General features: G+C 43.1%; 1 protein-coding gene across 1 annotated transcript in view; it reads left to right on the top strand.

The window, feature by feature from the left end:
- The first annotated feature begins 11,172 nt into the window (after positions 1-11,172).
- Positions 11,173-26,273, top strand: part of HEPHL1 (hephaestin-like 1) — a 79,277-nt gene continuing 64,176 nt past the window's right edge. Inside the window, exon 1 of the mRNA XM_011995021.1 lies at positions 11,173-11,493. Within this exon, the coding sequence (XP_011850411.1) occupies positions 11,195-11,493 (299 nt within the window). The 5' untranslated portion in view covers positions 11,173-11,194. The remainder of the gene's footprint in view (positions 11,494-26,273) is intronic.

The following is a 26,273-nucleotide window of genomic DNA, read 5'->3' on the forward strand; positions in this document are numbered from 1 at the left end:
CTTGTTGGCGGACTATTACAACTGGCAGACATGATATTTCTTTTGTAAGACTGGGCTACCAGAACTGTGCTCAGGTTGCTTATATTCACCTCCCACTCCTAGAGGTGGCTCTTCCAAGATCAAGGATCCTATAGTGCTGGGATGACAGGCATGTCATCCCAGATCAAGATCCACAGAACAAAGAGCACTGGGGGCTTGAATCACCTCCTGGGCGGGGAAGGGAGGGGAAGACAGAGGAGCCTGAGGAGAGAGTGGAGGGAAGCCAATGTCCTTTGTTCTTCTTTTCACTGTATCCATGATTGAAGGCTGGCTTTTCTGAGTCTCTGACACCAGAGTTTGCCTCAGGCTTGTGGGAGGTGAGGCATCATCAGGTACTTTCCAAGTGGAGGAAAAAAATGAATGCCTGAGAGTGGATGTTCCCACTGGGCAGGGACGTGGCTTCTTAACTTTTCTCAGAGAACTCAACCAAAGTGTCTTTCAGGACCACCCTGAGTTGTCCTGTTTTTTTTTTTTGTTTTTTTTTGTTTGTTTGTTTTTTGTTTTTTTGAGACGGAGTCTCTCTCTGTCGCCCAGGCTGGAGTGCAGTGGCTGGATCTCAGCTCACTGCAAGCTCCGCCTCCCGGGTTGACGCCATTCTCCTGCCTCAGCCTCCCAGGTAGCTGGGACTACAGGCGCCCGACACCTCGCCAGGCTAGTTTTTTGTATTTTTTAGTAGAGACGGGGTTTCACCGTATTAGCCAGGATGGTCTCGATCTCCTGACCCCGTGATCCACCCGTCTCAGCCTCCCAAAGTGATGGGAATACAGGCTTGAGCCACCGCACCTGGCCAGAGTTGTCCTGTTTTTTGTCGTTGCTGTTGATGATGACGGGTGAGGTTTCTAGGAATGGGACTTCTATACGCTCTATTTCACCTTGTAAAATATAAGCATGCTTCAGAACAGGCTGCTGGGCCACCTCCCCAGACACCTCCTGGGTGCGGTCTTGAGGTCTCCCGGCACCATTCACCTTGGGTTTAACTTGAACTTTGCTACACTCATCACAATATGTAATTAATCTAGAAAACTTATTTGTGGTTTACAATTTATGTTCTTCACTAGATTATGAACTCTTCAAGGATAGGGACTGTCTGTCTCATTCCCAGTTGACTAGAACAGTGTTTGGCACAAGGCAGATGCTTGGTAAATATTCTCAAACAATTAAATACATTATTTTATCACAGCACTTTTATTTGTTGGGGTGTTTGCCCATATGCAGTCTCTATGCTGTGCCTTTACAATTCTTAGGTCCTGGTTATGTTGGAGGAAATCTCTTGTATGATGCTCATGTTTCCCTCCTTGAAAGGGCCTCCCGAGCTGGCATTGGCTTTCCGGTTAGCCCAGTTCCACTAATGCCCACCGAGTGTGGAGCTCTGGTGTATAGGCTTTGGAGTCAGAAAGACCTGGGTTTGAATCCTGGCCCAGCCATTTTCTAGCTGTGTGACTTCAGGCAAGTTATTAACCTTCCCAAGCCTTAGTTTTCTCATCTGCAAAACAAGGACAATAACATCTACCTCATAGGGTATTCTGGTTGCAGAATAAAAGTGATACTATGTGTAAAACAGCATGCCGGCTGACATACTGTAAATGCTACAGTTGTTAATATTATTTCCTCAGGGCCTGCTGAGCACCTGGTTCTATAATAACCACTACACAAAGAAGAACAAGATAATCCCCTGATCCAGATAAGAAATGGCTTAAGCACCAGACCTGGGTGTGATGGTGAGGCAGCCTGGCCCTCAGACCTCGAATCTTGGAGCAGAGGTTCTTGGTAAGAGCAAGAGTTTAAAAACTGGGGATCCAGGGTACAGGCAGCGGAGGCTGGAACAGCCCCTGAGCTGCAGATTCTTTTAATAAATTCTTGAGACAGATGTAGTGGGAGGGTGGTATGGAGACCTGGTCAGATGCTATTCTCAAGGAGTTTATCTTTTAAAGGAGACTAACATGTAAGCAAACAATAACATAAACAGGGATAGGCATGTGGGCAGAGTACAGAGGAAGCACAGAGAAGGGAGTGATTAATTGCCAGGGGCTGGGAGGAGGGTGTGGTAGGTGTGGCAGGAACCAAGGAAGGCTTCAGAGAGGAAAAGCCCAGGATGATTTGGGAGGATGAGAAGGAATTTAGTGGGGGTGGAGACTGGGGAGCACGTGAGGCAGGGGTGGAGGGTCGGGACACAAAATGGAGGAATGAAACAAAATGGTATGTTTGGGTGTTTTAAGTGGACTGTCTGGGTGGATGGGCTAAGCTGGAGGGGCATTTTGGAATCCTCCTCCAGTAAACCAGTCCTTCAACATCCCTGGCCCATATTTCTTTGCAGAGCATGGGTCCCACTTTGCAGCATGAAGCAGGTGACCATGGTCTCTAGGCCCCCCACCAATCCCTATTTTCCTCGTCTGGACAGGTTCTGTAGGGATGCTGGTTTTAGAGTCTTACAGACCTCCACTATTTGCCAGTTGTGGGGCATTGAGAAAATAATCCGAATTTTCTAAATCTCAGCTTCCTCATTTGTAAAATAGGGGTAAAACTTGTGCACACCCTGAAAGGGCTGTTGTAATAAGAAAATGAAATAAAGATCTAGTGCAGAGACTGCTACATAACATAGAGCCAGTGTACATTTGCAAGCATCTTATATTCATTTGTTCATTCATTCATTTGCACATGCCTTAGTTCGCCATTTCTCCAGTGCCTATGATGTGTCAGATCTTGGGGACACAGGGGTGAACAAGACCCAGCCCCTGTCCATGAGAAGCCTGTGTTGAGTGTGTAGGGGAGAGCAGATGAAGAGGTGGTCACTGTACTGTGTGACGGGCTATGGCAGAGGCATGCACAGCACTGGTGGGAGCTCAGAGGAAAGGCACAACCATGATGATGACTAAATGTTGAAGAGTGACCCCAGTTCCCAGAAGTCAAATCAGGACCAGCTCTAAAAGTTAAGTCAAGACCATTAGTCCTTACCCTAAAGGCCAGAGAAAACCATTGAAAACTCTCAAGCAGTGGAGAGACCTGGTCCTGTCTGCAATCGGTAAGGTCACTCTAGCACCAGTCAGTGCAGTAGAGAAGCCACAGGGCTCCAGGTGGGGAATAATGAGGTACCATCAAGGGACTAGGGGCCCCAACGAGGTTTGAGAGCCATGATTTACTGTAGCAGGGCAGGGAGAGTGCAGGGCTGATGGAAGCTTGCAGTCACAGTTTGGGATATCAGAAGTCTTTTAAGGAGAATTCAACATATCTCTCAAAAAAGCAAAAAGTCTGAAGAATGGGAGAATCAATTTTGTCTCTTCCATTTTACTTATTTTAGAAAATGACACTTCAGCTAAGGCTAAGTAGAATATTATTCATTTGAATTGGCTTCTCCCAGGTCTAGCTAAGATAAATTTTTACTTAAATAGCCTGTATATAAATAAATTGGAGGAAATGACACCCTATCCAATAAATGGTGCTGGGAAAACTGGTAAGCCACATGTAGAATAATGAAACTGGATCTTCATGTCTCACCTTATATAAAAATCAACTCAAGATGGATCAAAGACTTAAATCTAAGACCTGAAACCATAAAAATTCTAGAAGATAACACTGGAAAAACTCTTCTAGACATCGGCTTAGACAAGTGATTCATGAATAAGACCCCAAAAGCAACAAAAACAAAAATAAATAAATGGACCTAATGAAACTAAAAAACTTCTGCACACACACAAAAATAATCAGCAGAATAAACAGACAACCCACAGAACGGGAGAAAATATTTTCAATTTATGCATCTGACAAAGGACTGATATCTAGAATCTACAAGGAACTCAAACAAATCAGCAAGGTAAAACCAAATAATCCTATCAAAAAGTGGGCAAAGGACATGAATAGATAATTCTCAAAAGAAGATATACAGACAGCCCACAAACATATGAAAAAGTGCTCTACCTCACTAATTACCGGAGAAATGCAAATTGAAAGCACAATGAGATACCACCTTATTCCTGCAAGAATGGCCATAATTAAAAAGTTAAAAAAAAAAAAAGATGCTGGTGTGAATGTGGTAAAAGAACATTTATACACTGATGATGAGAATGTAAATTAGAACAGCCTCTATGGAAAACAGAAAGGAAATTCCTTAAGGAACTAAAAGTAGAGCTACTATTTGATCCACAATCCCACTACTGGGTATCTACCCAGAGGAAAACAAATCATTACATGAAAAAGACACAGGCATATGCATATTTATAGCAGCACAATTCACAATTGCAAAGATATGGAACCAATCTAAGTGTGCATCAACTGAGTGGATAAAGAAAGTGTGCTGTAGATACACCATGGAATACTACTCAGCCATATAAAGGAATGAAATAATGTCTTTTGCAGCAACCTGGATGGAGCTAGAGGCCATTATTCTAAGTGAAGTAACTCAGGAATGCAAAACCAAATACAGTGTGTTCTCACTTATAAGTGGGAGCTAGGCTATGAGGATGCAAAAACATAAGAATGATATAATGGACTTAGGGAATTGGGGCCAGAATGTTGGGAGGGAGGTGAGGAATAAAAGACTACATATTCAGTGCAGTGTGCACTGCTTGGATGATGGCTGCAGTAAAATATCAGAAATTACCACTAAAAACTTACCCATGTAACCAAAAAACACCTGTACCCCCAAACCTATTGAAATAAAAATAGAAGTTAATTTAAAAATATAGCCTACACAGGCCCATCTTGTCCTATTGCCCTTCGTGTCACTGCACTTCACAGATATTGCGCCTTTTGCAAATTGAAGGTTTGTGGTAACCCTGAGTCAAGCGTGAGCTGACAGAAGTTTGCAGTCAGAGTTTGGGATCTCTCAAAATGTATTTCTCAGTCTATTTGTGCTGTATTTCCAATAGCATGTGCTTACTTCATATCTCTGTGTCACATTTTGTTAACTCTCATAATATTTTAAACTTTTCATTACCATTATATCTGTTATGTTGATCTGTGATCAGTGATCTTTGATGTTACCATTGTAATTGTTTGGGGGCACCACAAGCCATGCTCATATACAACAGCAAACTTAATTGATAAAATGTGTGTGAGATGACTGCTCCACTGTTGGGAACAGGCCCCCAAATTTGGCCATAAACTGGCCCCAAAACTGGCCATAAGCAAAATCTCTGCAGCACTGTCACATATTCATGATGGCCATGACACCCACGCTGGAAGGTTGTGGGTTTACTGGAATGAGGGCAAGGAACACTTGGCCTACCCAGGGCGAAAAACCACTTAAAGGCATTCTTAAACCATAAATAATAGCATGAGTGATCTGTGCCTTAAGGACATGCTCCTGCTGCAGATAACTAGCCAGACCCATCCCTTTACTTTGGCCCATTCCTTTATTTCCCATAAGGAACACTTTTAGTTAATCCATAATCTATAGAAACAATGTTTATCACTAGCTTGCTGTCCATAAATATGTGGGTAAATCTCTGTTCAAGGGTCTCAGCTCTGAAGGCGGTGAGACCCTGATTTCCCACTCCATACTCTATATTTCTGAGAGTGTGTCTTTAATTTCTCTAGCACCACTGAGTTAGGTTCTCCATGACAGAGCTGGTCTTGGCACTCCATTGGCTGCCATTCTCCTGTCACTCTCTCTCCTCAGTCCTCTCTATTCCCTGAGACACAACAATGTCAAAATTAGGCCAATTTAATAACTCTACAAAGGCCTCTATGTGTTCAAGTGAAAGAGTCGCACATCTCTTACTTTAAATCAAAAGCTAGAAATGATTAAGCATAGTGAGAAAGTCATGGTGAAAGTTGAGACAGGCTGAAAGCTAGGCCTCTTGTGCCCAACAGTTAGCAAAGTTGCAAATGCAAGAAACATTCTTTTTTTTTTTTTTTTTTTTTTTTTTTTTTTTTTTTTTTTTTGAGACGGAGTCTCGCCTGTCGCCCGGGCTGGAGTGCGGTGGCCGGATCTCAGCTCACTGCAAGCTCCGCCTCCCGGGTTTACGCCATTCTCCTGCCTCAGCCTCCTGAGTAGCTGGGACTACAGGCGCCAGCCACCTCGCCCGGCTAGCTTTTTTTTGTATTTTTTTAGTAGAGACGGAGTTTCACTGTGTTAGCCAGCATGGTCTCGAACTCCTGACCTCGTGATCCGCCCGTCTCCGCCTCCCAAAGTGCTGGGATTACAGGCTTGAGCCACCGCGCCTGGCAAGAAACATTCTTGAAAGAAATTTAAAATGTTACTTCAGTGAACACATGCATGCTAAGAAAGTGAAACAGCCTTATTGATGATATGGAGAAAGTTTTAGCGATCTGGGTAGAAGACCAAATCAGTCACAATATTCCTTTAAACCAAAGCCCAATTCAGAGTGAGGCCCTAACTCTTTTCAATTCTTTGAAGGCTGAGAGAGATGAAGAAGTAGCAGAAGAAAAGTCTGAAGCTATGAGAGGTTGATTCATGAGGGTTAAGGAAAGAAGCCATCTCCATAACACAGAAGTGAAGATGAGGCAGCGAGTGCTGATGGAGAATCTGCAGCAAGTTTTCTGGAGGGTCTAGCTAAGATAACTGATGAAGGTGGCTAAACTATACAATACATTTTTTTTCTTTTTTTTCTTTTCTTTCTTTTCTTTTCTTTTTTTTTTTTTTTGAGATAGGATCTCACTCTGCCTCCCAGGCTGGGTGCAGTGGCAGGATCTTGGCTTACTGCAATCTCAGCCTCCTGGGTTCAAGTGATTCTCCCAGCTCAGCGTCTGGAGTAGCTGAGATTACAGGCGTGTGCCACCACGTTTCGCAAATTTTTGTATTTTTTGGTAGAGATGGGTTTCACCATGTTGGCTAGGCTGGTCTCGAACTCCTGACTTCAAGTGATCTGCCCACCTTGGCTTCCCAGAGTGCTGGGATTACAGGCATGAGCCACCACACTAGGCCAATAAATTTTCAATGTAGACCAAACATCCTTATAGTAGAAGAAGAGGACAAGTCGATGCCTGGTTTTAAAGCTTCAAAGGATAGGCTCACTCTTGTTTTTATTTGTTTTTACAAGATGGGGTCTCACCATCTTGCCCAGGCTGGTCTCAAACTCCTGCACTCAAGTGATCCTCCCACCTCAGCCTCCCAAGGTGCTGGGATTATAGGCATGAGCCACTGTGCCTGGCCCAAGGATAGGCTAACTCTCCTAGTAGGTGCTAATGCAGCTGGTGACTTTAAGTTGAAGCCAGTGCTCATTTACCATTCCAAATATCCTAGGACCCTTAAGAATTATGTACAGTCTACTCTGTCTATGCTCCCTAGATGGAATAATAATGCCTGGACAGCAGTACATCTGTTTGCAGCATGGTTTACTGAATATTTTAAGCCCAGGGCTGAGACTTACTGCTAAGAAAAAAAAAATTCTTGCAAAATATTGCTGTTCATTAACAATGACCCAAGAGCTCTGATGGAAATGTATAATGAAATGAATGTTGTTTTCATGTCTGCTAACACAACGTCCATTCGGTTTCTCATAGATCAAGGAGTAATTTTGAATTTCAAGTCTCATTATTTGAGAAATACCTTTCTTAAGGCTATAGGTGCCACAGATAATAATTCCTCTGATGAATCTGGGCAAAGTAAATTGAAAACCTTCCGGAAAGAATTCACCATTCTAAATGCTATTAAAAATATTTGTGATTCATGAGAGAAGGTCAAAATATCAACATTAACAGGAGTTTGGAAGAAGTTGATTCAAACCCTCATGGATGACTTTGAGAGGTTCAAGACTTCAGTGGAGGAAGTACCTGCAGATGTGGTAGAAATAGCAAGTGAACTACAATTAGAAGTGGAGCCTGAATATGTGACTGACTTGCTGCAATCTCATAATAAAATTTACATGAATAAGGTGTTGCTTCTTATAGATGAACAAAGCTAGTGGTTTCTTGAAATGGAATCTACTGGTGAAGATGCTGTGAATATTGTAGAAATGACGACAAAAGATTCAGCATATTACATAAACTTAGCTGATAAAGCAGGCGCAGGGCTGGGAAAATTTATTCCGATTTTGAAAGAAGTTCTTTTGTTGGTAAAATGCCGTTAAACAGCATCATGCATTACAGAGTAATCTTTCATGAAAGGAAATCAATTGATGTGTCAAACTTTATTGTTCTTATTTTAAGAAATTGCCACAGCCACCTCAACCTTCAGTGACCACCGTCCTGATCAGTCAGCAGCCATCCACATTGAGGCAAGACCCTCCACAGCAAAAAGATTGACTCACTGAAGGCTCAGATGATTGTTAGCATTTTTAAACAATAAGGTGTTTTTAAATTAAGGTATGTACATTTTTTAGACATAATGCAATTGCACACTTACTAGACTATAATATTGTGTAAACATAACTTTTTTTTTTTTTTTTTTTTTTTAAGATAGGGTCTCACTCTGTCACCCAGGCTGGAGTGCAGTGGTGTGATCTTGTCATACTACAGCCTTGACCTCCTGGGCTCAAATGATCCCCCCACCTCAGTCCCCTGAGTAGCTGGGACTATAGGTGCACCCCACCATGCTTGGCTAATTTTTTTGTATTTTTTATGGTGACAAGGTTTTGCCATGTTGCCCAGGCTGGTCTCAAACTTCTGGCCTCAAGTGATCCTCTCACCTTGGCCTCCCAAAGTGCTGGGATTACAGGTGTGAGCCTAAGCATAAGTTTTATATGCACTGAAAAACCAAAAAAATCCATATGATTCAACTTTATTTTGATATTCGCTTTATCGTGGTGGTCTGGAACCACACCTGCAATATCTTCGAGGTATGTCTGTACCATAATTTCAAATAAATATGATTTAACCCAGGATTATCTTTCTCTGCTATTGATGCATGGTGTCAAATTTACCATATCTGAAAACTGGTGAATGTTTTCAGGAATGGAGTGAATATCTAGAACTGGCCATCTCACATAATAAATGCTTGATAAATGGGTTTCTCAACTTTAAAAAATATGTCAGAATAGTGTTCAACGGAGTTGGAAGTATTTGTTAACATTATTACTTACACAGGTTACTTAATCAAATTTTAGACGTTGTCAAACACATCTTGTATGTAACTGCGCATTTTCAAAAATGAGTGTTGACATTATAATTCACAGGTTTCCTGATAAAATTTAGACACTATCAAACACATTGGGCATGGAACTGTGGACTTTCCGAAATGAGTATTATAGGAACACTGCATTGTCTCATACCAGTTTCTTTTCTTTAGCTCCTATGGCATTCAAATGCTCTTTGAGTAACACCTTTACTGTCCTAGGATAAGGAAGAATTTGAGAGAGCTTTCCAGAACCCTATTTCATTGTTTTTAATAAACTCTTTCCCTCTTTTGGCCCTCAGTAAGGAAGTTCTCTGCTACAAACAGAGTAAATGCATTGACTTCATCTGCTACAGTGACTCAGATTTCTTGACCTGATCTATTCTGCAGATCTAGTTTTTGAATCAGAAGTTAGGTAATGCCGTCTCCTGGGTTTTAATTACATACGTTCAGTATCTTGGGCAGGAAAGTTAACTCTTTTGTCTCTTGGAGCTGTATCACTTATACCTTTTCTTTCCTTCTGTGCAAAAAGGGGGAATATGTCCTAATAATGCTTTTGATAGGCCCAAAATAACCAGCTTCTCTGGGATATAAGCAACAAGATATTTGATTTGGGACATTTCCAAATTCCCCAAACTTTTTTTTTTTTTTTTAATGTGAGACAGTCTCGCTCTGTCATCCAGGCTATAGTGCAGTGGTGTGATCTTGGCTCACTGCAACCTCCACCTCCCAGGTTCAAGCGATTCTTCTGCCTCAGCCTCCCAAGTAACTGGGGTTACAGGTGCCTGCCACCACGCCCGGCTAATTTTTGTATTTTTAGTAAGACAGGGTTTCACCATGTTGGCCAGGCTGGTCTCGAACTCATGACCACAGGTGATCCGCCTGCCTTGGTTTCCCAAAGTGCTGGGATTATAGGCCTGAGCCACTGTCCCTGGCCTATTATTAATTAAGATGAATGTTAATACAAACTGTGCTATGGGACATTTATAGGGTAGCTACAGTTTAAAGAAAAATAATTCTCTTACTTGAGACAGGTAGAAGGCATGGCAGATAGGACTTTGGCAAAGAATAGTGGCAAGAAAGCCGAAGACTGGGGAAATGCAAGTCTGTGGATACACAGGTTGATACAGTCTCTCTTAGAGGGCATGAATGAGGAAGAAGGACTTTAACACTTATTTAGTACCTACCCTATGCTGGGGACTGGGATAGGCACTTTGCAGACATCATCATTTAAAAAGTTCCTTAAGAATCCCTCAATCCTTCTTCTACAGTCTCCAGCTCAATGATGTTAAGTGATTCCTCCATGCCACTAAATTAGAAAGTGGTAGGAACTCACATTCAAACCCAGGTCTGACCAACTTCAAAGGCCAGGAGGCTGTTTCCTTCATTCCATGGCTGTTCCCTCAAGAGTAACTCTGCATGGGGATCAACCTCTCTTCCAAGGTTGATCAAGGTCTCTATCAATACTGAGATTCTGGGACACAGATTAGAAGACACAGAAGAATGGCCCAGCCTTTTTCACCTGTTACTGAATTTTGTCTCCATGTGTCTGAAGGGTACTCCGCCATCATCATTTTCATTTATCCCAAGAGAGGCGGCTCCCTGTGTGGAGGTGGTAGCCACTAACACTTTGGCTGACCTGAGTAGTCAACCTTCTCATTTTTGCTGGTAGGATCTGAGAGAATATGGGGGAGATGGCACACCAGCCAATGAAGGATTAGTGGGGTTCTATGTTGTTGTAATGAACTTTATGATGTTAGTCTGTGGTTTCATGTAGCCTCATAAAACAAGCTGGATGGTGATTATGTCACTTCCTCTACCGTCCTGGCAGAGATGAGGCCTTCTTTAGTGCCTGGAGTATTTCCTGATGCTCCACTCAGGCCAGCTCACTTTTCAGATTTTAATGTGTTCCTGTAAGAGGTGTGGAAAAGAAAAGAAGCAGAAGGGGTGGGGGAAAGCCATCAGCCCAAGTTGTCATACTGTCATCCTGGCTGACAAATGACTGATGTCAGAGCATGGTACCGAAACTTACAGAAACAGGCCTATTGGCTTGGGCAGTAAATAAATAAGCCAGTTACACATTTCCTGGATGGCTGGCAAAAGTGTTGTTGTCAAAGCAACACCCGCATTGAGCTTGCTTTGCTTATGCAAGTCCTCAACCTCTGCCTCTGCCCCAACCCCAAGCTACCTGAGGAGGTGGAGCTGAGTGAGGGGGAGGGACCAACAGATTTGTCCCCTGTGCAGGCTGCCTGCCTGCTTGAGTTACATCCACAAATGCCTCGGAAGCAGCCGGCTGGCTGCATCTTTCTCCTCACATTCCTGGGTCTGTCTGGGCTGGTTGGCGCAGTTACCAGAACATACTACATTGGGATTGTGGAAGAATACTGGAACTATGTACCCCAAGGGAAGAATGTTATTACTGGGAAAAGTTTCACGGAAGACAAGTGAGTGAACTTAGGGTCCTCTTTGACTCCCAGGTTTGGCCTTTTTTGACTCTGCATGGGGAAGGTTGTATTTCTTGGGTACTTGTAATTGGGGTGAGTTGATCTAGACCAAGAGAAGATGTTTTGTTTTTCTGCTTGAAGATCCCTAGTATGGATGGGTGTATAATTTGGAAGAGATATTCATAGCTCCATATATTTGTTGAGCCACCTATTAACAGCCTTGCCTGTGAAGAGGCATATACACAACCAGGTGTTTGACAATTTTCACCAGGCACTACTAGTAACTTCTGGGGGATTCTGTTTGTTTGTTTGTTTTTAAATGACAATACTTGGGATGAAGATTTGAGAAATTTCAGGAATTCCTTACTGTTAAAACACAGTGTTTTCTTAGTTTGTATTTTTGGAATGAAGCATCATAATTGAAGATGAGTAAGCTAAGTCATGTTTTTCAATGTTTAAAAGAGAGGGAAGTCACAGGAGATTTGCCTGCTATTTTCAGAGTTTCCTTGAGTCTACTTAGAGATAGCTCTTTCACTGGTAAAAAGTCTATTCCAGCTCCAAGTCATTCATGCTGAGGGCAATATCTTATCCCAGAACCCATAGCATAGCTAGGTGAGATGGCGCCACGGTGTTCTATGTTCCTGATTTTTAATTTGGGGCACAAAATAACCCTTGCTCCCTGCCCCCTCCAGGGCCTAATATCTTAACTATCTAATTTGTTTCATGGATCTCCCTCTGAAGTCACCTCCTGACTCCAGAAGCTGCCATGCTATTTTCAACTTTGTGGTTAGTAGAACATCTTTTGAGATGTTTTGGCAACCTCTGTTGGATATTTGAATGCTTGCTTCCTTTCTGATAGGCAGAACCCATTGCATTCAGCATCCATGTTCCATTTCCTAAAGATGAGTTTAGTTGATAAAACTCAGGAACAGCACAGGGCCTAGCAAAAAGTCTTTAAGAGCCGGGGCCCCTTGTCTTTGAGGAAAGACCAAAGATCCAGTTGACTTGGAAATACAGCTTCCAAGTTTTCTAACAACACCAAGGTAGTATAGTCACGTTTTGTTTACCAAAGATAAAGCCTATGCCAGACAAGCTGCCAAGGAAGACTTTTCCTTAAGCTTTGTACCAGGAAATATAATGTCTGCAGGGCTATTTCCAAAGGAAACTCTTGATTGCTTTCAATCCCACATCTGCTGACCATTGGTGGTGGTGTCTTTACTGTGATGAATAGCTATGGGATTGAAAGGGTACCCAAAATGCCAGGAGCCTTCTCCACAAATAGAGCTCTGCTATTCTCAGAGAGGGCTCAGTAGGAAACGGTCAATGTGAGCAGCTACTGGGGATAAGAATATTGAAAATGTGTACACTGAGTGTAATGAATATAGCATTTAAATGTGATACTGGATTGCTTTTCCATAAGATTAACACGCACAGAAATTCTGTCTTCTTCCTAAAATGCCCATGTCACTGTAACTGTGTATGGACATTTGTTCTGACCCAAAAACTCTATGAGGGATTTTTCAATTCATTACTGCTTGCAGATATTATTCTCATTTTATGAACCAGGAACCAAGTCTCTGAGGTTAAATACCTGCCAGAGTTTATAGAGTAAATGTCTGATATTTAAAGGACCAGGAGAGCCAGGTGCTCAGAATTCCACCGTAAGTGGAAAGAACCTGAAATAGAAATCTGGAGACCTGACTTCTAGCACTTGCTTTGCCCAACTTGGTGTGTAATCTTGAACATGTCACATAATCTCTCTGAATATCACTTCCTTTAATCTGTGTAAGAAGGGAGTTGAAATGTAATCCACAGAGTCACTTGAGAAGTGTAATGCCAAAGCATTCGAAATAATTTTGAAACCGAATGAAAAATATCTTACCTGACTTGCCAGTTCTAGAAAGATTTTTGCAATGGTGAATGAAAGGAGACAGATGATTTGCAAATGTTCAGTCCTAGAAATTAGAGTTAGAGAAGACGTGGAACTGATCGTGGACCTATGTGACAACTTTTGAAGTAGTCTGTATTTTTCTTTCTCCATTTTTCCCCCTGTCCTTTAAGAATTATCTCCAATTCCTCACTTCATACATGAAGCTTTCCCCCATGACCCTGGCTTGTTCTGATCTGTTTCCTTCCTAACCACTCATGGAGCCTGGGGTCTTTATCATGAACTTAGACACTGCATTTTCTTCCCTCTGCATTGCCCTCTAATTGCTTGATGTACATCAGTCATGTCTGCAGCTGCAGTAAAACACCATGATGATAGATAAGAAGTTTGGGCATAAATTTAATAGTCCCCCTTCCCTACACGAGCTTTGTCACTGACAGTATCCCATGGAGGATCTAGCATAGGGCAGGCATTCAAAATCATTGAAGTAAAAACGAGTCACCTGATCGAATGAGTTGTTCTAGTTGCTTCATCTTTGAATAAGGGGAATGGGCAAAAATCTAGGGGGAAGATGGTGGGTGCCAAAGTTTCGGTAATGTAAAAACATTTGGAATCCAAAGTTAGGCACATCCTGATGCACAAGGATGAGATCAGAAATGAATTGAAATCATTTCACTGAGACTCTGTAGCCCTTAGATGGTGCAATTTAACTTTCCTACTTGGTACCTTTGCTTGATTATAGGGTTCAAAAATATAATTGAGTCTGTAATCACTAATGTTTCCTAGAAAGTATAGGATTTAAGAGTTAGATTCTATTTAGGAATATTTTCTCCAGATAAATATACTTCTTCTCCTCCTCCCTGGAGTAAATGGGGGCACCAGGCTCCTTTGAGTTGCCTGGGGATGGTGTCAGTATTTTGATCTATTTATACCAGTCCTGCTCAGGCTCATAAAGTGCTTAATTAAGGTGTGCATTTGGTGGTAAAGCCTGGTCTTTAATGGAACTAGAGTAGGGTCATCTTATTTAAAGCCACAGTTCTCACCATAGACCCCATTAGACAATCAACACACATTCTGGCATTTTCTTCCCAGTGAAATGCAGGGTTTTCAGGGATGCTAACTCATGGGTGGAACTGCGTTTAAACACAAATGAGGCTAGCCACTGTTTAAACCCCAAGTTTGTAGGGTCTGTTAGTTGACCCAGCCACATCACTGCATCAGCCCAGTGGGTGGCAAGGGGCTTGGACTATTCAAAGAAGCAGGCCCTAGGACGGGTATGAGAGAGAACTCACCCATCTATCTGAAAGAAGGACCAACTGAGGGGAAGCAGGGAGGAGACAGAGGTTTTTGTGAGCTTTGAAATAAAGAAAAGAATATCATCTGGTTAGTGCATAGTCTAAACAAACGGTAACTTTCAAACCTCAACTTCTGTCTTATCAGCACCAAAAATATTTTGTTTAGACTAATACCATATGCATCTCTTGGAGCTGCTGTTATATCCTATATCAGTGAGTGATTGTTTCTAGCTGCCACTAGAGACTGGAGTATAATGTCTTTAACAAATTAGGATTTTGTATTCATTTGTAGAAGAATCCGGAAGTGGGCAGTCCAAGGCTGGTGGGATAGATGGTATAATAGGATCTCAGGGACTTTCCACCATGCTTAATTTATGTGCTTTAACCCTATGTGGTTTCCCTCCTCAAGCACATTCATGGTCACAAGATTGCTGCTGGATCTCCAGCCGTCATGTCTATATTCCAGAAAGAAAGAGAGGAAGGGAAAAGGTAGAAGCAGAACATTTTTTGCTGCATCTGCCTTTTAAAGGGTTCTCACTGAAACCCTACCCAACTGATTTTACTTACATCTCATTCGATATGCATAGCCACAAAGAGAACTTAAAAAAATATAATCTTTCAGCTGTGTGCTTTTCTGCCTGAATAAAGATAGAATTTGTCTCTGACACTAAGAAAGAAGGGGAGCATGACTATTGCAAGGCAGCTGGCAGTCCCTGCTACCCTCCTCTACCTCAGTTCTCCCCTGTTTTCCAGGATTCACAGGCATCCTCTTAGTCCCCGTCTTCCTTTTCCCACTTCCATATGATGGGCCCCCACCTCCATATGATGGGCCCCCAAGGCCTGGTTAGCAGGATCTGAAAGATAACTCATTGACAGTATAATAAGTTATCTAAGTGTCACTGAGTATTTACTATGCTCCAGGCATTGCTTTAAAAGGTTAGCACACCATGAAGTGGGGTGACCAATCTTCTGTACCTGAGAGGGAGATCAGGGGGCATCGGGAGGATTTCCCCATCCAAGTGTAGCCCAGCCTTGGTCTGAGGGAGATGCCGTGGCAGACCAGTTTGCTGGTAAAGTATTGGGCTCTGGCATCAACTGTTACATTTAAAATTCTTGTCCCACTTTATGGGTGAGTAATTCAATCTCTCTTTGCCTCAGTTTTCTCATCAGTAAAATGGGGATAGCGATAGTACTTGCTTTGAGGGTGTATTAGTTCCCTGTGGCTGCTATAACATATTACCACAAACTAGGTGACTTCAAACAACAGCAATTTATTCTCCCCCAGTTATGGAGGCCAGAAGTCTGAACTGAACGTGTTGGCAGGGCCACACTGCCTCTGGAGGTTCTAAGGGAGGGGCCATTCCTTGACTTTTCCAGGTTCTGGTATCTGCCAGCATTCCTTGGCTGTGGCTGCATCACTCTGATCTCTGCTTCCACTTTCATATTGTCTTGTTCTCTGTGTGTGTCTAGCCTATCTTTGCCTCTTACTTATAAGGACACTTTTGATGGTGTTTAGGGCCCACCCAGCTAACCCAGGATGATCTCCCCATCTCGAGATCCTTAACTTAATCACATCTGCAAAGACCAATTTTTCCAATAAGTTTCTGTGGATGAGGACTGTGGAGTTATCTTTGGGACTTAGGATCTGCAGATACTCAGACACAGTGCCTGCCACTTGAGAGCACTTGATCAGCTCTCATGGTAGCTCTGCTGTCTCATGGGGTTCTCTGGAGAGCAGGAGCCCTGGGGGAAAGACGTTGGCTAGTCACATTTTCCTCTTTTCTAACAAAGCTGTACACTTGACCAGAAATAATCATAACTGTCATTGATTCAGCACCACTCTCCCTGTTGCTGTTTGGGGGATTCCACACCTATTCTCACTGAATCCTTATGATAGCTCTACCACAGTCACCAGTTTACAGCAGAGGAAACTGGGTTCAGCGAGGTTAAGTCTTCTCCCCATTTCACAACCAGCAAGTGAGAGAGTTGGGATTCAAGCTCATTCTCCTTCCCCCTCATCATGCCATTTGTTTTGAAAATGCCTTGTATATGCGCTGGAGGGCTTCCGTGGAAATGAAGAGTGAAAAGCGAGGACCCGAGACATAGGTGGTGCCAGGGGACCCAGAGTGAAAGATTGTATCTAGAAGCATATCATCCAGATGCTATTAAAAATTATTAATCTCATAGGGAGGGTGCAGCTTCACCAAACTGAACGTGTAATCTCTGTCTCCACCCTTTCTTTTGCCAAGTGGCACTTGTCTCAATCTCATCCTTTTTTCTCCTTGGTGAAGAATGTTTCTTCTCAAGCTCAGACAATATTTCTTGTCCTTATTGTGACCCTTATGATCTCACGTGTTGGCTCTGATCACACTCTCTGCTAAGGTTATTTTGCAGTTTATCTTCATCCTGTATTTCCCTGCCCTCTCCAGACATGTGGGCTCTGGACAGTAGAGTTGGCAATTAACATTGTAAAACTGTGTGTTTATTGTCAAATGCATATGTTTTGTTTCCCAACTAGATGGCAGAACTCTTGCATGCAGGGACTGAGATTAATACATCTCGGCCCTAGCTTCTAGTTTTATGTTTCAGACATAGTAGATGATCAGCAATTGCTCCAAGGAAGTGATCGGAAAACATTCCGCTAAAAGATGCAGGGGTCATGGGATTGCAGGTGTGGTTTACACCCCTGCAAGCTACGAACTCCTGAGAATCTAACCTGGAAGTCCAACTCTGCACTGTGTAGGGGATTCCCAAGGGCAGGTTTGTTCTGATAATGATTAATGTCCCCTGCTTTTGGAAGATATCTCCCTCCACAGGATTGACCCCGGGCACCTGGCAATGTAATGTTCCAAGTCCCCATCTTGTCTTTAAGGCAGTTGCTAATGGTAACCTTCCTGGACTCACTGGATTCCTTTGCAGCGGGAAGTAGACACCTCCTTAGCTTGAGTCAAGATGTTAGAATGCAGACTGAAAATGTTCTTGAGGGACAGTGATTGCTCAGCCCCTCGCCATGGCTACGCAATGAACAACAGATGGCTCACCAATGTGACATTCTAATGAATATACTCCATTTAAATTGGAGGCTGCTTCATGGGGATGACTCCCTTGAAGTTACTTCCTTACTTTGTTTCTTGGGCAAATTTGCATTTTATAGAACTCAAAGGAGCTGGAGTTTCTGTTCTACTATTACAAATGCATAATATGTTCTCAATGGCTGGTTTGCTGTGTAGACACTAAAACAAACTGCTTTCTCTTCCCTTACTTCTATCCCTTCCCACTTCTTTTTTTTTTACTTTCAAGGTTTTTTTTCTATTAGTTAAAAAAGAATAGAGACAGGATCTCACTATATTGCCCAGGCTGGTCTTAAACTCCTAGCCTTAAGTGATCCTCCTGCATTGGACTCCCAAAATGCTGGGATTAGGCATGAGCCACCACACCCAGCCTCAACAAATTTTTATCAAACAGTTATTATAGTTTTTGTTTTGTGTTAAGTATCTTCCTAGGGTACCTTCATGGGTCAACCCTGTCCTACTCTTGATGTGGAGTCAGTGAAGGGGAAGAAGTCCTGGGACAAGGAGGAAGCTATGGGTTCTCTTCACTGTCTAAGCAGGAGGCTCCTCCCGCAGCAGAGGAGGAGAGGGTCTTGCGATAATAATTAAATCCCCGACCCAGAAGTGACACATGGCATTTCCACTCACAGCCCATTTGCCAGAACACTATGGCCCATCTAACTTGCAAAAGCAGAATCATTGTGGTCTTCTTTGGTTAGGGGGAAAGAAGAATTAGTATAGGCAAGCTCTGAAAAGTTCTACTACACGAATCATTTGGTGATCTTAGGAAAAATACAGATGCCATGGTCTTGCCAGTAGAAAGTCTGATTCCATCGCCTGAGAATAAAAATTTGGCAAATGTTCCAAATGAGTCTGATGCAAGTGGTACATGGGTGGACATTTGGGAACCACTGCTTTAGAAAACCCAATCCCCCCTTGGGGTGACTATTGGCTGTAGAGGTGATAAGACTGATATGTGTCCAGGAATATGAAAAACAGTCAATGTATAACTCAGTGCCAAAATATGAAGCATATATAATAAATGCTGCAGTCCCTACAGGGACTCAGCAAACACTTCACTGCCCCTCCTGATACTTATGTTGTCTCTTATTTGGGTGCCTTTGCCAAACAACTCATGGTAAGACCTGGTCTTGTGGAGGTGATGGAGAAAAGTCTTGGGCAGAGGTGGGATCAGGACCTTTTAGCAGATGAAAAGCAGCAGTACATATGTGAAGATGTGAGCATGTGTGCTCCACGTGCATTTGCATGTGTGTATACTTTTACGTCTTCATGTGCGTGGTGGGAGAACAGGGTAGAGAAGTAAAGTCCAATGTCTATCTTTCCCTGCAGGACCTGTTGGAATGATAAGATCCTATGAATAGTAGTGTTGTATTATAGCTTTTTACATATCAGGCTGAACCCAGAGAGCATACCAGAGATTCTGAATTAATCCTTGCTGTGCCACCTTACTGGGTGACCCATTGTCAGCTATAAAACTGGGCAATCTGAGGCTTATTAGCAAGCTTGGGGATGACTCAATTCTTCCTCTGCCTCTTCCTCTTCCTCTTTCTTCTCCTTTTGAACAGCCTGTTCAATCAGGAGTTGTATTCAGCTACTTGTTAACAGAATCCTAGAAAACAGAAGTGGTTTAAATCGATTAAAGATTTATTATTATTGCTTACATAAAAGAGAGCCAGAGGTTGGCAATCATCTGGGTCCCAGGTTCCTTTTGGCTTTCACTTGACCATCCCTAGGGTGTGATCCTCTTCCTCATTATCTCAAGATGGCTGCTGGAGCTCCAGTCTTCTTATCTACATTTCAGGCATGAATAAAGGGAAGAGAAGAGGATAAAAAGGGTGTCTTCCAGCTACACCTGGAGAAGTATCATTGAATGACTTCTGCTTACATCTGATTTTCTACAATTATGTCACATGACTATTCCAAGTTGCAAGCAAGGACTGAGAAATGTAACAGCCTCTATTATAAAGGTCCAGGGTCAGGCATCCCAACTTTTATATCCCATTCTCTTGCAAAGGAAGTGTAAATCTTTGCCTTGTAGAATGGGAGAGGGCTAACTCTTGCTCCTAGGTAGACACATGCAGGCTTGGTGGATGCTTGAATACAAGAGACCCAAAGTGTTCATAGACAGGCCCAAGGCTTCAGCCTCAATGCCTGAGAGGAGAGTTGGCAAGCCAGAGACTGAGCAGGGATTCTCTCCCCTCCAACTCATTGAGCAGATGCCATGCTCTCTGCTCCAGAGGCCAATCCCCTTGCAGAGCACAGCTCAATCCAACAACACCCTTTGTTGTGGCAGTTTTGTTTTTAGAAATAGAAGGCATGCAAGAGAATTTGGGCCCCTTGGTGGCCGAACAGCCTGGGACTTCTTTTTTCAATAAAATATGAGCTTGTTTTTAGTATTGAATTTGTAGGTACAGAATAACTGCCTCTCCCGTCACAACAGTATAAAAGAGAATGAATGAAAGTAAAATTCTCATCTGTCCTCCCTCCTACCTGTGGCTTCAGTCTCATAATCTGGAGGCAACACTTTGTTTCCCTGGTCACTTTCCAGATGTATTGTTTGCATATAGGTAAATGTGCATCGTTATACACACACACACACACACACACAAATGGGATAATACTTTACTTACGGCTCTGCAATTTGCTTTTATTTATTAGTGTCTTGGTGATCATGCCATATCAGCACCTGTAGACCACCTTATTCTTTTCTTATGGGTATGTGGCATGAATGCCATCATTTATTTACCCAGCTGCAGTTGAAGAACATTTTGGTCTTTCCAGGCTTTTGCTATCAAAACCATTCTCTAATTTTTAAAACAGGATTCCTGTCTGGATCACATTGTTTGGATTGGAAGCTGAACCTAGTAGTTGGGGGAGAGAAAGCATTGCTGCTGCCTCTGGGAGGTCTTGCCCCGTGATTCCTGGGGTTCTTCTCTAGTCAGGCCCATCTCTGGTTTCTCCATGGGGATTCTACACCCATGGGTTCCTTCTTGTCCCAGGACTTCCTCCCTACCACGGACTCCACATCGAGGGTGGGATAGGGTTAACCCTGGGAAGGTTAATAATCGGGTGCTCTGGGAAGATAAATAGCATGGATCTCCTTCATCTATAGGAGAGGCTGAGTACTGAGGAGAGGAGAAAGTGGCCTGGTGGCGGCCGTTCTTACCTCCCTTTGGCTGCAAGCAAAAAGCAGTCCGCTCTACAGTTCACTGGACCAATTCTCCGTGGAATAGATTTTTGTGGCCACCTGTTAGTATTCGAGCATAACCTTTGGAGTCTCTTTACCCACCTCCCAAACCCCATCTCAAGCAGCTAATCAAAGCCTCCTTTCCAATGATATGCAATGCTTACCCCACAGAAGTTCCAGAGGTTGCAATTTTCTCCACCTTCAATGTCATTTCCAGTGAATTTTATTCACCCTGCAATGCTTCCAGCTCCCCAGTGATGTTCCAGTGCCCTTTAGATCTGAGACCCAACTGCTCTACCCCTTAATCTGGCTCAGCTGAAGACCCCAGGGGATTCTCCAGTCTCCGAGGCCAAGGCCTGCTTCGTTAAAAGAGGCTTTGTTGCTGGTGGGTTTGACCTGGCTTACGGTTTTATTAGGTGGTCTGGGGCAGGCTGGATACCTCAGCTGGTTAGAAAGCGGGAGTGATAATCACTTTTTAGCTTGACTTTTAAACCTTGCTATGCTCTCTTTAAATTCTTTTCTTTTTAATTTTGCTGTGCTGTAAGCTTCAGTTTACAAATTAGAAAATGTCAAGGTGGCTGTAAACCCCATTTGTTAGCAGGTCCCAACAGTTTTTGGGAGGCATACCCAGCAAACTGAAGCCTATAAGATTGTTAGAGTAGGTAGCTAGTCAGGCATGAGCAGGGCAGGAGAGGGGTCTGCCTGACCAGGAATGTCAGGTAACCATCAGGCGATGGGCAGGCAGGCAGTTAACTGTCTCTCTAAAATAATAATTGGTCACAGTCAGTGCCAGGGAAAGGCAGTCTCCCTGTAGATAGAAAAAACCTGAAACTGGTGATCAGCAGCTTCCTGATAAGATCTCAGGAGTTAGGCAAATGGGCTCAAGCAAGTGCATTGAGGGGCAAAATGGCAGAGTTTAACTGACATACGACCTTCCAGGGACATTCCACCGGTAAGGGAAGAATGCCTCACGTGAGCATGCGTGCAGCTCCGGTAAACCACATGCTCATCTCCCAAATTCTGGCAGGCCACTGCACATATGGACAACCCATGCCAAGGGAAGAATCAGGGGAGAAGGGACGCAAGAGCCCGGAAGTATGCCAACGTATAAAACCCCAAGTCAAAAGGTCAAACTGCACGCTTGTCTTTCAAGTTGCCCGTTTGGCCCTCTTCCAAGTGTACTTTCCTTCCTTTTGTTCCTACTCTAAAGCTTGTTAATAAACTTTCATTCCTGCTCTAAAACTTGCCCCGGTCTCTCCTTCTACCTTATGCCCCTTAGTTGAATTCTTTCTTCTGAGGAGGCAAGGATTTAGGTTGCTGCAGGCCCGTATGAATTTGCTGCTGGTAACAAGGTTCATATGTTGAATTTCTGAGAGATGTTCACTGGATATTTTCTGATGGGCACAAACTGTACCCTGGACCCAGGAATCATTAGATAAATACCTTATGTATTTTGGTTTTAAGGAGGGCCTATAAATGAATATGGGTGGCTTATTCCCTAACCGTTACCACTATGAGAAAACAACTCAGTGTGTGTCCTCCCAGTAGTAAGATATGGTGTCATCCAGGTGTAGAGAGGACCCGAAGACTCTGGAGTACTGTGTGGCCTGGCCATTTGTGTAGGGCAAGAAGAGCAACTATATGCCTGGAGTGCCCGCAGCCTCATATCCACAGGAGACATCTAGTGTGGATCATGGCATTCTTCTCTCATTGAACTCAACCTTGACTTCTTTTCTAAGCAATTGCCACCAATCAGATTTGGTGCACAAGGTAAAATTTATTGGCTATCCTGGACCTAGAGGGTATTCAAATATGGCAATCTATGCTTTTCAGCAAATAGAGTTTGCAACACTATCCCAGCTTTAGCTTGCCAATATGGGGACAAACTCACACTTGTTTGTTTGTTTTTGAGTGCCAAAGCCATTAAACACCAACTCTATCAGGCAAGTTGCTGGGGCTTAGGAATAAAAAGGATGTTTAAAGGGGTTTTGTCTTCAATGAGCTCGCAAACCGGAGATGTGCATATCTCACTGTAACACACTTTGGTGAGTACCATTATTATTAGCACATGAACAGAGCACTGTGTATGTAGAGAGGAGGAAAAGAGGAAGGAAGAGTGTGAATCTACCTCCAAGGGTGCTTGGCAAGTAGAGAATGAGGAAGACCATGAAGGCCCAGGAAAAAGAATGTGCAGAAGTCTTAAAATGCTGAAAGGACATGGTGTGTACCAAGAAGAAAGTGTCTGATCTGGCAGAAGCACGGGGACCTGGGAGTTGGGGCAAACAGGGAGGAAATGAGGCTGGAGAGAAAAGCTGTTGCTTCAAAGAGGACTTTTTCTGTTTGATTTGAAACTGTGGATCCTTCTCCCCAGCTTGACTCAGGTGCCCTTTCCTCCATCTGCCTAAGTGATTCTTCCACCTTCTAGGGTTGTTCCCATCTTCTGCTCCATGCAGGGATAGATTCCAGGCTACCCCACATGTTGACCTTTAGCTCCATCATCCTGAAAAGCCTGCAGGGTGGGAAAAGTCACCATTTATTACTAAGACTGCTTAGGAACTTTGGAGTAGGAGCTGCTTTGGAGTTTGTGCCTGAGTCACTGTATACAAACGTGATCATCTCTTTGAGGAAATGAAGATGAAGCCCTGAAAAGATCTCTTTATCTTTTGGATCTATAGTGTTTTTCCCAACCTTAATGAAGCTAACAAAGATTCATTATTTAATACAAAGGCTATCAGACCTGGTGTAACTCCATCAACAAAGGAATGTGGCTGTAAACCCTATTTGTCAGCAGGTCTGCACCTTGTCAGAAAGAAGGGAGAGCAATGCAGAAAAGATGACATTTAGGTAAAGAAAGATAATAAAACTTCACCAAAGAAAGTCCCAGACTAGACAGGCAAGCAGATGCCACCCTGGGTCACTGGGAGTAGGAGGCCCAGCTGAATCAGATACCAAGGAATAACACCCTGTCCCCAAAATCAGGCATCAAGTTAAACAGAGCCCTTCTGAGCATACAGATGTAATGCCTCAGTATTCAGAGGTGGAGGGTAAGGAAGGGGCTTGATCCAGTGAGCAGAAGCAGATGAGAAAGATCATGTGGGCAGGTATGATGAAGAGGAATCAGATATGGGATCCTTACAAAATTGTCTTCCCAAGATACAGATCTGGTCAAATACATCAGTTCAAGAATCTTCAGTAGCTCTTAGTTGAAGATATAATTATATCTAAATGCCTTAGCCCAACACTCAAATTTCTCCACAGTTTCACTCTCAGCAAATTTTCTGGTCCTATAAAGTTGCCTGTGATTTCCTGAACTGACCTCTAATTCTCTCACCTCAACACCTTTCTCAAGCTATTCCTTCTACTGGAGCAAGGTATTGAGGTGTCTCTCCCTCTGTCCTAAATTCCCATAACATGTTCTGTTCCTACAATTCTTAGCAGTTTCCTTTGTGCAGGTAACGAAGGCTTTGTTCCTCTTGACTACAAACATACTTATTTAGAGATTGTACATTTTTCATTATTGCACTCAAAACATCTGGCCCAGTACTTTGCATGCTATAAATCCTCAATCTGTACTTGTTGAAAGTCAGCAGAATGGTTTTCAAGCTTAACCAAGACTGAAACAGAGGTGATGCCCATGGGATCTTCTGGGAGAGTTCTTAAAGGAGTCATGCAGGGTGATGGGGGCAGCCAGAGCCTATGACAAAGGTAGGCAGAGCCTTCCCGTTGGTCCCTCTCCAGAGTGGTCATGAAAGTCTCTTTTAAATTTAATTTTATTTATTACTTTTCTTTTATACCACTACTGAAATGCCTGAAGTTCATGGAAGCCCTTAAGGGTTTGTTTCATTAGGGTGACACAGTCATACATGAGTATAAACTTTATATATTTTGGTCCAGGAAATATGTCCACCTCAGAAGGAGCACTGTCCCTGGGCCTGTCTCTGGACAGAATAGGAATGCAACTGAGGTACAGTTAAAGGCTAAACCCCAAGGGTCTATGAGTTTATAGCTCCACCTGCTGATGTCTGAGGCTGGGACTTGGGACTAGACAAAGGTGCCTGACCAAGGCATCTGCCTAGGATTCTGACTTGGAGAAGGGAGAGAAGAATCAGAGAGGATCATTGTGCCCTATGCTGAGGGAGGTGAGGGATGGGAAGAGTTGGTGCAGGACACTCTAGAGGAATTTGTGAGGCCTGAGTCATCTCACAACTTTTCAGTCTCCAATGCCATAGAACAGAGCTTCTACAGTCTTCTAGATCCAACTGGTCTACCCACCTTAGAATTACCCTGACACTCACGGTGGACCTGGAATGAACAGAACTGCATGAATTGCTCATTCTGGCCCAGAGTGGGTGGCTTGAACACTCTGTTAGACATTTTTTTTTTTTTTTTGTATTTTTAGTAGAGACGAGGTTCCACCGTGTTAGCCAGGATGGTCTCGATCTCCTGACCTCGTGATCCACCCGCCTCGGCCTCCCAAAGTGCTGGGATTACAGGCGTGAGCCACCGCGCCCGGCCTCCGTTAGACATTAATTCCTTTGGGAAAGGCTGGGATAAGTTTCCTTTGAAAACAACTGGGAAAGAGAAAAGAAAAACAGAAAAAATATTAGGGGCACAGAAAAGTAGAAAAGAGAAGAGCTTCATGATCCCCGATAGGTGCTTACCACAGTTTTTGAATAAATTATATGAATGATTGAATTCTTGGATCTGAGTGAAAGAATAGAAAGTACAATAAAATAAAAACAGAAAAAAAATGAAAAGAAATAGTCATACGATGATGAAAACAAGTAGGAGTTGATAGAGGGGAAAAAGTCAATAGCCAAATTTAAGAGATTAGAGGAACAAACAACTCTCAGACAAACTTCCTTCTATGGTTACCTGAAGCTCCAGACTCATGTCTCAGTTCCAAGTACACAAGAAAGAGATGCTTCACAAGTCCCTAAATTTTCTCGGATTTAACCAACCAGACACTCTTTGGCTGTCCCTGAACTAATCATGATGGCCCAGAGTAGGCTGGCTGGGGGATGAATGATATCAATTGGCCTGGATCACAATTTCTGCCCTAACAACAGCTTATTAGAGAAACTTGACATGCTCATGGGCTAGCCTGAGGCCCTTGCTCCATCAGTGGGACTGGGGGATGGAGCACCACCCAAAGCACAGAGAACGAGAGCGAGAAAGGTGTGCTCTCCCGCTCTCGGCACACTCCTCACTCCTCAAAGACTGGAGTGTGGGTGCCGAGTTGCCAAAACTTTAAAATGTCTTCTACATCAACTCTTTCTTTCTTTCTTTCTTTCTTTCTTTCTTTCTTTCTTTCTTTCTTTCTTTCTTTCTTTCTTTCT

Source organism: Mandrillus leucophaeus, unplaced genomic scaffold (genome assembly GCF_000951045.1).
Source record: "Mandrillus leucophaeus isolate KB7577 unplaced genomic scaffold, Mleu.le_1.0 Scaffold465, whole genome shotgun sequence".
In the NCBI taxonomy this organism is placed as follows: domain Eukaryota; kingdom Metazoa; phylum Chordata; class Mammalia; order Primates; family Cercopithecidae; genus Mandrillus; species Mandrillus leucophaeus.